Consider the following 12,340-nt stretch of genomic DNA (forward strand, 5'->3'; position numbering starts at 1 on the left):
GTGAGTTTGTCTGTCACAGTTACTCCTCAGAAATATCTTGTATATATTTTTGATAGCCAGAGGTATAGAGAATCTAGCAACCAGAAAACCTGAAACCTGGCTATAATGTATGCCCAGTTCTACTTTCAAAGCAGAATAATTGTAGGCATCAGCAAATCTGGGGATGGTAGATTATTGATGAATATATGTATGTGCCAATTTAGTTAAGTTTCATGTGTCACTGATTAATATGCTATACAAATGTATATCGCCTAAAGCCTAATGCTTTTAGAAAAAAAAATGCTTATTTCACTCACTCATTTAACTCACTCATAAACAAATGAAAATCTCATTTGTTATTATAAAAAAATCACTTAACAAGAATTTAAATTTTTCAATATAGTAAACGGAAGCAGGAGTGGTCTAATCAGCATGCAATAAAAAAGTAGCTTACAGGATTCCCACGTGGTCCTTTTGGTCCACGATTAGCTAGATCACCATGAAGTCCTTCTGGACCGGGTTCTCCTAAAGGTCCTGGTTCACCAGGTTCACCTCTTTCACCCTAAAAATAACGAAAATATATTCTCCAGATTACAACCATGAAAACAAATATCAGAAGTACAGGTCCACATATCGTTATTTTTTATTATTAATAATCACATTTGAAACAAAGCAAAATTTAGTCAACATACCGTGATTTACATCACATAAGTGGTGTTCTCACTAGACGAAATACGCCGTTGTCACAACACCTTTTATTTGAGAACGTTGTTAAAAGGTATGTGTGAACAGAATACGCCGTTGTGGCGCCAGCGTTTTTGACACCGATTAATCGATCGGCTTTGCTTTCTTCTCGAGCGTTAAAAAACAGATGGGAAAACAGAAACAAAGCAAATTATCAGAGGGGACGCCATTGACCTTTCGATTGTCGATTGACCTTTCCATTTGTTTATTGACCTTTCCATGGTATGATTCATTGTGGGCGCAAAACACCGATGTTTTTACTAAGTGAGAACGCGAGCAGACAATTCAGCAGATTAGCTAATATTTGCACAACAACAAACAGTGTCAACACCATGCAGCATTTTTTAGACGTGTGAGACCGTAGCTATACATAACACAGTGAAATTATGTCAACTTACCGTATATCCTGCTGGACCTGTGCTACCAACATCACCAACTGGTCCTTGTATTCCTTTTACACCACGCTCACCTCTATCTCCTGTCCTCCCAATTCCCCCCTTTTCCCCCTACAAAAACAATAAAAGATTATAAAATCTCTCAGCATCAATTTGTAGAATAAAGTACATGCAGCTCTTTGTGCTACATACAAGAGGAATATAATCTGACATTATAAATGTAAATGCATTTACAACATTTGAATATCCACAACGATGTAAGAGTGGGTATCGAGCAGCCAAGTTAATTTTCATGACAAATATAGAGCAAGCAAGGTGTTTCACAAACATTGCATAGAAGCTGGAGTTGATGCAGTGTGACATGTGGTGGTTAATTAGAGAATTTTAATTAATACTAAAAACATCATCTGTTCTGAGTAGCAGTAGCCATCTTGTTTTCTGGCTACAGTATTTTAATGTTTTCGTAAATTAACAAACTTTCATTCAACTCTCTCATCCTCAAAAACTCAATAATCTGCAGTTTGCAGGAAATCTTTTATTTTTCAAAAAAACCCTGAAACACTATATACAACTATCTCCAAATTAATTTGAAAAATGAAATATTACTGACAAGAGAATTAAAGATATCATAAAACATGTCCATTTAGCTAGCATGTTATTTTAGTGAATTGTATTTTGCTAATTCAAGATGTTTTTAATTCAACAAAAAGTATATTCTCACATGAGATTGTCGACTGTTAATTAATGTATTGAGACAAATTTGTTAACATAGTTGAACTCTGGTGACCTTGTCCTTTGTTATATAATATTATTCCCTTTATCATAGTTTGTTTCAATATAAATATGCATTTGTCATAATTAATTTTGAATACAAACAAGTTTTGGGGTTGAACTAACAGTGGGGAAGCAGTCTACCGAATGTCCTTGTTAGGTGTAAATATCTTACAAAAACATTAGTGCCTAATTTGTTTAATTATTTTAACGGACATAATTTCTAGCTTTATTCAAAGTAATTCAGATATTTTAGTATTAAAACAAATGCATCATTTCAGAAAAAAAAAGTGCTGCATTTAGACATGAATAGATTCATAAAACATGCAAGATACCAGAAAATCTTAGCTGGCTTTTGTCCAAGTATTTTGTACAGGTGAATGTCAAAAATTAATGATTCACTGAGACAAATATGAACTGCCTTATTATATTCACTGTGTGACTACTGTATTATATGAAAAGTAAAAAAAAAAAACACCCTCTATGAATAGCTATCATGTTGCAAGCTCTGCTTTGTATGCAAATCAACTTAAATAGTTAGTTGGTGTCCAGTGGAGGGAGAAGTCAACAGTACTGTTGCCTCCTGAGAATCTACATCTTCAAACACTGCAATCTTTGTTTTTAAAGTGCGTTTTAAAATTAGTATTATAAAAGCCGTATCATTCTGTTCTAATAGCTGAAACAAATTCCTGTGAATTTTCATTTGTCGAATGAACTGTTTGTCAAATACAGAATACATATATTTTAGTACAATTTTCTTTTCAAAATATGGATGCAACGTTTTGCTTTTTATGTATTTTTTATGTATTGTTTTTGATTTTATAACAGATTTCCTTTAGATCTTGATCAAAGTTTGGCACCCAGTCCATAGGAGTGTTTATACTGATTTTCTGACACCTTGTTTTCCGTAAAGATTTTATTTGTAGGTTTGCAAATGTGTATCAGACTGTGCAAAAAATCTCTCCATGAGTTGGTTTTGAAACCCAGTATAGTATTCCCATGAGATTTGGGAGATACATTACCAATGATATTATTACAAGATAATTGATTTGCTTCATTGAACACATACAACAATGCATATTTCCACTGAGATCAGTGACCTTTGATGCGTATCACCAGTGATCAATCAAGTAGAAACAGTCAAAATATTTTATCAGATTTCCTCAATTTTTGCATATTTTCATACAGGACATCTGTTGTTCAAACTCAGGGAAGACTTTATACTGATGAATAAGGTGACCAAGTTTGATGAAGTTTGGAATAGAATTAGTAAGGTTATTGTGCACACAATAACAACGACAACGACGACAGCGCCGGACACAAATCTTACCCTTAATATACCTTTCCCTTCCATCTTTGATGGTGCGGGCAAGGAAAAAATGGCATGTAGCAAAGCATTTCAAAGTATATCACATAGACATTGCTGTTTTGACAAATTTGCAGTCAACAACTCAAGTTTGAACAATAATATCTTGCATCAATTGCAACTTCAGTTATTAATAACTACAATAATTATACATCTGTCACCATAACGCAATAAGTTACAGCGTGCCGTAATTTTGCGGTATTGTACGGGTCATTGTCATCCTACAATATTAGGAAATGCAAACTCTAAATATGGAATGATTACGTGTGTAAGCGTTCTCTAATAATAAAAACAAACATGGCCGTCACTAAAGGTTAACCGGACTCCACACAAATAAGTTCGCTGATTCTGTTCTAAACATTTTGAATTTCGGCATTCCCATGGTGTATCCTTGGCAGGAAAAGATGTAAAATAATAAAATTATTCTGAGGATGCCTCAAAATATGCACTCAGACAGTACACCATCGCATCAACCTGCACTGCGCATCAGTTGATACTCCAGCTGTACTGCCTTCGTGCATACTTTCAGGTATCCTTGTGATAACCTCATATTATCATGGTTATATTTAAAAGTCACATGTTGTACAACTATCTAATATTATTTTTTTAGCGAAACACTACTTTCTTACCCTTGGACCATCCGCACCAGGTGGACCAATTATTCCTTTACTGCCTTTAAAACCCTGAAAGGAGACAACAATCACAGAGTCAGCAAGGAGAAGTTTTAACACATCATAGTATGGAAACCTGTTACTGTATAGTTTCAATAAAATTATTCCCAACAAATATCAAACATAGTGTATCAATTGATACCTTGCCCATTTTGAACGAATGAAACATTTCAAGGGTGCAGGTGTATTATCCAGGTTATTTGAAGGTACAACAATGTGTAATCCAGCATCAATTGTGCCTTTTTTATATTTTGTGTATAAAAATTTGCTGTGAGAGCCACACAAAGAAAATATCACCAGGACCTGAAAATACAGATGTAGCTCTGCACAACTATTGGAAGCTGGAAATGTGTTATCCACTCACTTCAATGACTACTGTTAATTTTGATATTTGTGTTTCTTGAACGGTACTAAAGTTACAGTTTTAAACTGTATCTATGACTCTATCAAGCCAAGGTTGGGATACAATGCTTTTAGCTAGCGTAGTTTAGAGTTTGCATACTACGACCTGTTAATAGGATACACTGTAAATTTATGATTACATGTTTTGGAAAATAACTATTTGTGTTTGTATGTTTAATGAGGTGTAGATTATTCATTGCACCTATCATACATGTATATATAATATTTATACGTTAGGTAGTGCTAGCCTTCATACATTCCCAAATTTGTCGTTTGACATGTTCGCATGATTAAAATTAGACAAGAATTTATACTTATGAATAATATACCCAAGTATTACTGTCGCATACGACTTGTTTACCACTTCCGTGTCACTGAGAATGTTCCAGAAACGTACTGTGTCTGGGTGGAATATTCTATATTTTTTAGGAAATGGTTGAATAGGTAATAGAACACTGTAGAAGGCCATAGAAGGTAATGGAACATTCTAGAAATTTGTAGTAAGTTCCAGACTCATTATGTATGCTGATGTAATGGTCTATTTATAGACAGTGGGGGTATATACAGGGGAGTTGTTCAGCACTGAGATCAGATCGGAGATCTCATTGAATTGTGTATTGGAGTTTAAGTATCTAGTTATTGGAGTAGTGGAGTTTTACCACGTTATTGTACTTGATGTTTGCAGAGTATAATAATACCAGTACCAGTTGAAACCTCATCTGTTGGCTCCGTGTTCGTATTTTATCATCGCCGCCAGGGAAGTCTTTCTGTTACTGTTGCCATTTTGGTATTTGAACCATCACACCTGTACTATACCAATTACGGTAATACTACGTTGCGTGTGACAATTACATTGGTTGGATTAGAATTACTCATTCCAAGTAATCCTTCACACATTAACAACAACAACAATGCTGCTGCCGACGAACAATTTCCCAAAATACGTTTCGTTCTCAACACAAATATGATGGTAAATGTTCTAGATACAAGATGTTCAATAAACATTATGCTTCACAAAAAAATTTCTTGGTGAATTGTTTTTCAAAATTGGTAAGGTTTTGTTTTATGCTGAAATATTTGCAACTGCACAAATTTCACTGAGTTAAACAAATCATCATCAAAAAGTGGAAACAAAAATTGGCTTGCACTTTTTGTAGTATTGCACACACTGACCAGATAGTTACTTGTCACACGCATTGTAATATTACCGTAATTGGTATAGTACAGGTGTGATGGTTCAAATACCAAAATGGCAACAGTAACAGAAAGACTTCCCTGGCGGCGATGATAAAATACAAACACGGAGCCAACAGATGAGGTTTCAACTGGTACTGGTATTATTATACTCTGCAAACATCAAGTACAATAACGCGGTAAAACTCCACTACTCCAATAACTAGATACTTAAACTCCAATACAATTCAATGAGATCTCCGATCTGATCTCAGTGCTGAACAACTCCCCTATATATACCCATACTGTCTATAAATAGACCATTACATCAGCATACATAATGAGTCTGGAATTTACTACAAATTTCTAGAATATTCCATTACCTTCTATTGCCTTCTACAGTGTCCTATTACCTATTCAACCAGCTTCTAAAAATTCCACCCAGACACAGTACGGTTCTAGAACATTCTCAGTCACACGGAAGTGGTAAACAAGTCGTATGCGACATTACTGTACTTACTTTTTCACCCTTTTGACCTTTATTACCGACACTTCCTGTTTCACCTTTGACGCCCTGAAAGAAGAGTAATATGTCTTTACTTTTCATAGAAATGGATGCAGTGCTGTAATGCAAGTCGATGAATGCAAATGTCGGCAATTATCAACCATTTGAGAACTAAAGTCAACTTCTACTACTATTTACAAAATATAACCACCCATTTTTTCCCCCACATTTTGATCGAGACATGTAGGCTATAAAAAATTAAAAATGATAACAAATATGAAAACTACAACATAGTTGAACACTGGTGACCTTGCCTTTTGTTATATTATATTTATTCCCTTTATCATAGTTAGTTTCAATATGAATATGCATTGTCATAATTAATTTTGAATACAAATAAGTTTTGGATTGAAACAAGCCATGCAGTCCTTGTTAGTTATCAAATTTAAAATATATAGTTTTATTTATAGTAATATAGCTGGAATATAACCATGTCAGGAATATGATTTTTTAACATTAAAATGATTGACATTTGAGATATTGCTCTGGAACAGCATTCAAAATCAGCCATTTTGAATACATGTATATATATATTTAACATGATGTATAACGAATATATAAACTTTGAATATAATCAGTCAAAGCATTTAAGAGATATGGCTCCAGAAGCCCAATCATTAAAACAAAATGGCCGCCAGTCAGCCAATTTGAATTCAATCTGAAAAATAAAATGACGTGCATCAGGAACCTGTAATGTCTAATGTATGATATAAACTTGAACAAAATCCATCCATAAATGCAAGAAATGCTTGATATTTGAGGATTTTTTAGCACCAAAATAGCCACCATTTGGCCACTTTGAAAAGGATCGTCAAACCAATATATCTGTATATCTATGACATGATGTATAATGAATATTAAAAATTTGAACATAATCAGTCAAAACAAGTCAGACATATGAGTCTGGAAACCCATTCATTAAAACAAAATGGCCACCAGACAGCCATTTTGAATTTGATCTGAAAAATAAAATGATGTGCATCAGGAACCTGTAATGTCTATAGTATGTACCACGTTTAAACAAAATCCATCCATAAATGCCAGAAATGCTTGATATTTGATGATTTTTTAGCACAAAAATGACCACCATTCGGCCATTTTGAATAGGATCGTCAAACCAATATATCTGTCTATCTATGACATGATGTATAATGAATATTATAATAATCAGTCAAAGCAAGTCAGAGATATGGCACTAGAACCACATTCATTAAAACAAAATGGCCGCCAGTCGGCCATTTTTAATCTTATCTGAAAAACAAAATGATGTGCATCAAGGTCCTAGAATGTCTAACGTATATACCAATTTTGAACAAAATCCATCTGTAAACAGCCGAAAAAAGCTTGATTTTGATGATTTTGAGCACAAAAATGGCCACCATTTGGCCATCTTGATTCAGATCGTGAAACAAATTGACGTGCATATGTATAATATCATGTATGATGTACGTGTGAAGTTTGATTGTGATTGGTCCAGGCATTTCAAAGGATTACTGGAAGCCCAGTCATTAGCCACTGGTGAAGGGTTAGTGGAAAGCCCAGCCATTGGTAACTTGTGAAGGGTTAGAGAAAGCCCAGCCATTGCAAACTGGTAAGGGATTAGAGGAATCCCAGTCATTAGTGAGGGTAAGAGGAAGCCCATCCATTAGATATTGGTGAAGTGTTAATGAAATCCTAGCCATTGGTGATTGGTGACTGATGAAGGGTTAGAGAAAGCCCAGCCATTGTTGACTGGTGAAGGGTTAGAGAAAGCCCAGCCATTGTTGACTGGTGAAGGGTTAGAGAAAGCCCAGCCATTGTTGACTGGTGAAGGGTTAGAGAAAGCCCAGCCATTGTTGACTGGTGAAGGGTTAGAGGAAGCCCAACTATTGGTCACTGGTGAAGGGTTAGAGGAAGCCCAGCCATTGTTGACTGATGAAGGGTTAGAGAAAGCCCAGCCATTGTTGACTGATGAAGGGTTAGAGAAAGCCCAGCCATTGTTGACTGATGAAGGGTTAGAGAAAGCCCAGCCATTGTTGACTGGTGAAGGGTTAGAGGAAGCCCAACTATTGGTGACTGGTGAAGGGTTATAAGAAGCCCAACTATTGGCCACTGGTGAAGGGTTAGAGGAAGCCCCACCATTGGCCACTGGTGAAGGGTTAGTGGAAGCCCAGCCATTGGCCACTGGTGAAGGGTTAGAGGAAGCCCAGCCATTGGCCACTAATGAAGGGTTAGTGGAAGCCCAGCCATTGGCCACTGGTGAAGGGTTAGAGAAAGCCCAGCCATTGGTGACTGGTGAAGGGTTAGTTAAAGCCTGTCCATTGGTAACTGGTGAAGGGTTAGAGAAAGCCCAGCCATTGGTGACTGTTGAAGGATTAGCAGAATCCAGCCATTGGTAACTTGTGAAGAGTAAGAGGAAGCCCAGCTATTGATAACTTGTGAAGAGTAAGAGGAAGCCCAGCGATTGGTGACTCATGAAGGATTAGAGGAAGCACAGCCATTAGTGACTGGTGAAGGGTTAGTGGAAGCCCAACCATTGGTGACTGTTGAAGGATTAGCAGAATCCAGCCATTGGTAACTTGTGAAGGGTAAGAGGAAGCCCAGCGATTGGTGACCGATGAAGGATTAGACGAAGCCCAGCCATTAGTAACTGGTGAAGGATTAGCAGACCAGCCATTGGTAAATGGTGAAGGGTAATAGGATGCTTAATGACTGGTGACTGGTGAAAAATTAGAGGAAGCCCAGCCATTGGTAACTTGTGAAGGATTAGAGGAAAGCCAACCATTGGTGGTGTGAGAAGGGTTAGAAAAAACCAAGCATGAATATTACATACCTTAGGTCCTGGAGTTCCAGGTTCTCCTTCTGTTCCTTGTAAACCTGGCCTTCCTTCATATCCTTTATCTCCTTTCTCTCCAGGTACTCCAGGAAATCCAATCAATCCAGGGTTACCAGACACACCAGGTAATCCCTCTAGACCGTCTCGTCCAACATCACCCTGGAAAAAAAAATTCCTACTATTAGTAATAAATCTGCTGGTAGTTTCAATCAAAAATAAGATTTAAGTTTTTATCAAATTAGCTCAAAAATAATAGATTATAATTTTCAGTGAATACTGCTACAGAAAAATGTAGGTTTATTAAAATATGATTGAATGTGCTGAAAAGTAGTGACAAATAAGGTTGTAAAAGTGACACATTGATAATTTTATTCCTCCAGTGTAACATGCCTGTAAATGCATGATTGTGATTGGATAAGAGGTAATTTTAAATTTATTCATGCTGATATACTATTAATTATGGTTTTCTGGGTTTTGAAGCAGGCCCCAGACATGAATAACACACAGTAAAGTTAGATCCTTCTGTCTACTGAAATCAACATAATTATTATTTCGCCCCATTGGCAAAGCGATTAATGAAGTGTTCAAAACAGAAGTATAAGAAAGGTTTTGCAGTATTATGTAAACAACAACAAAAAATGATTTCTGTCTACAGTGGATCCCTTGTGAGCCAGGAAGCTTGGTCAATCGTCAAAACACAATTAGAATTATGGCACTAAATGGGGTCAGTATTTTTTTGAAATTATGTCAATTGATACACTGTAAAATACATGTACTTATTATAATCTTCACTGGGTGACTTTTTGGGTGTTTTGTATGTTATTTATTTGCACTGATTTTCGATGAGTTGAATGTAAAATATAAGAAGAAAGGTGTATTCGCTGGATTTTTTTTCAGTTAATCATTCCTTCAGCTAAAATAGCGAAAATTAATTCCAAGCGAAAATAAAGTATTTCACAGGACTATAATAGGAACCACCACTAGAAGAAGTGACTATACCACTCAATTTTATTCAGTTCACTTCATGTATATACAAGCGATATATGTTGTGCAAATCAAATCTTGTTATATACAAGCCTCTTGAAATAGGTATTCCTTGCATAAATAAAATATTAAAATAAAAAAAAATAAAGATTAGTTGACAAAAACAAAAGTAGACCTAAAACTACAAATGAAAAAAAAATAGGGCGCACACAACAAATTTCCACCACCTGTATTATAGAACTTACTCTTCGTCCGTGTGGTCCAGGTATTCCAGTAGGCCCAATTAAACCTCTGTCTCCTCTGGGCCCTATAATTCCTCTTGGTCCAGGCCTACCCTCCGGCCCTGGGGGTCCCTTATGAAGAGAAACAGAATATTATAAACTTCGTTGTGCATATGTATATCCCAACATTATGGAAGTATTATCGGCTCACAAGTGGCATAATTTACATAATTGATTGATATTCATGCATAAATTATTCAACCTACTCAAAAAAATCATGTGATACAAAGTCCGAAATGTATCTGTATGGATCAGATTAATACATATTGAGGTATTATTTTTAGTTCCTTATTTTTGTAATAATTTTTTACTTAAAATGAAATTCAAGACATTTATTCAAACTATACCTACTTGTATATCAAAATAAAGCTGCATTTACATATAACTTTTTTTTAAGAAGACAGATTTAAAATATATATCAAATACAGACAGTACTATCAGTATATGTAATTTGTCCAACAAAAGAGTAAAGGTAGTAAATTACAGGGCGGTGGTCATCACGCAGTATGAGTTTGAATTTCACAAGAACAAACAATGTATTTTATTTTAAATGTGTTGTGTAGGGTGCCATGAGTCCCACAATAAACACAATGTGGTATGATGACCACGCCCCCACCCTTTAAAGATCAAATAAACAGCAGTAAACCATGGATGGTTATGTATAATATTTGCAAACTTTTAATTTTAAATTAGAAGAATTACCGACTAGTATTGTTTCACATAAATATGCAAATTAAGTAATTTTCGCTGTAATTTGATTCATCACTTAAGCAGAAATGAGTTTAGTGTTTAATAATATAACAGAAAGTATGTATGTGGCAAATTCCTTAAGGTATACATCTTTAAAGACAGTAAAAATAAAACACCAACCTGTTGTCCAAATGGTCCTCTGATGCCAGGAATCATCAATCCTTTCTGACCCTTGGTTCCTTTTCTCCCTGGTAGTCCAGGCAAGCCAGGTAATCCAGGCAAGCCCTGATGTAAAGATAAAACATACATTTTTAACATACTGTAAAACTGAAATTGATCGTATGTCCGATTACATCAAAGACTCATTCATAGTTGACATTTACAGCACACAGTAAAATAAGGTATTTATGGTAGGTACTGTTGATACTAATAGAAATTTTCTCACATCATCAGCGTCATCACCATGTGTTCCAGCATAACCTTTGTCACCCCGATGACCTCCATCTCCAGGTAATCCTTTTGGTCCCACTTTGCCCTTCTCACCTTCTTCTCCCTAAAAGCAAAATATATTGAAAGATATCAAAATATATCAAATCATAAAATACCAAATGAATGTACCAACGCCATGAATACACTGATTGTGATTTGAAGAAACCTAGTTTTAATATATATAAACAGAATAATAATAATGACGATGATTAATACCATACCATATTTATATATCAAAATATATCACAATGCAATTTATATCAAAATATATCACAATGTAATATATATAAAAACATACGACAATGCAATATATATGAAAATATATCACAATGCAATATATATGAATATATATCACGATGCAATATACAATGTATATGAAAATATATCACAATGCAATTTATATCAAAATATATCACAATGCAATATATATCAAAATATATCACAATGCAATTTATATCAAAATATATCACAATGCAATTTATATCAAAATATTTAACAATGCAATTTATATCAAAATATATCACAATGATTTCATTGAATTAAAGCCACAGTGATGTGAAGTGAATGATACGGATATATTATCCCGTATCATCAGTATCATTAAAGACCACAAATTATTCTAGACAAGTTACTCACAGGTATTCCTCTTAGTCCACGCAGTCCGGGTTCACCTCCTACTCCAATATCACCCTACGAAGACATTGAACATTGTTTCATCACTACATACTTCCCATGTTAGTTGTGTTTTGTTTCTGACAAAATAATATTTTGTTCATACACAGTTATTTTTAGTGAATATAATATGCCTATACCTTAAGTCCGGGTTTTCCAGAAATTCCTGTGCTACCTGTTGGTCCCCGTTGACCCTGTTAAATAATAGTCAGTGTTCAAAAAACATATTAAGTCATTTCAAAAACATTGTTAGTAAAATATTGTATTATGCTGCCTTAGTCTCATGGACCAATTATTTTCTTATCCTTAGTGTCATTTGTCCACCATGAACCATCATTTTTTT

At 35.0% G+C, this 12,340-nt stretch overlaps 1 protein-coding gene across 1 annotated transcript in view; it reads right to left on the minus strand.

The window, feature by feature from the left end:
• Nucleotides 1-12,340, minus strand: part of LOC102803875 (uncharacterized) — a 43,623-nt gene that overhangs the window by 24,655 nt on the left and 6,628 nt on the right. The window contains exons 7-16 of the mRNA XM_085492569.1: nt 12,138-12,191; nt 11,962-12,015; nt 11,282-11,389; nt 11,017-11,121; nt 10,111-10,218; nt 8,879-9,040; nt 6,022-6,075; nt 3,885-3,938; nt 1,122-1,229; nt 434-541 (exon numbers count right to left, since the gene is read on the minus strand). Coding sequence (XP_085348695.1) covers nt 434-541; nt 1,122-1,229; nt 3,885-3,938; nt 6,022-6,075; nt 8,879-9,040; nt 10,111-10,218; nt 11,017-11,121; nt 11,282-11,389; nt 11,962-12,015; nt 12,138-12,191 — 915 coding nt within the window. The remainder of the gene's footprint in view (nt 1-433; nt 542-1,121; nt 1,230-3,884; nt 3,939-6,021; nt 6,076-8,878; nt 9,041-10,110; nt 10,219-11,016; nt 11,122-11,281; nt 11,390-11,961; nt 12,016-12,137; nt 12,192-12,340) is intronic.

The sequence above is a fragment of the Saccoglossus kowalevskii genome, chromosome 17, assembly GCF_978046115.1.
Source record: "Saccoglossus kowalevskii chromosome 17, keSacKowa6.1, whole genome shotgun sequence".
NCBI lineage: Eukaryota > Metazoa > Hemichordata > Enteropneusta > Harrimaniidae > Saccoglossus > Saccoglossus kowalevskii.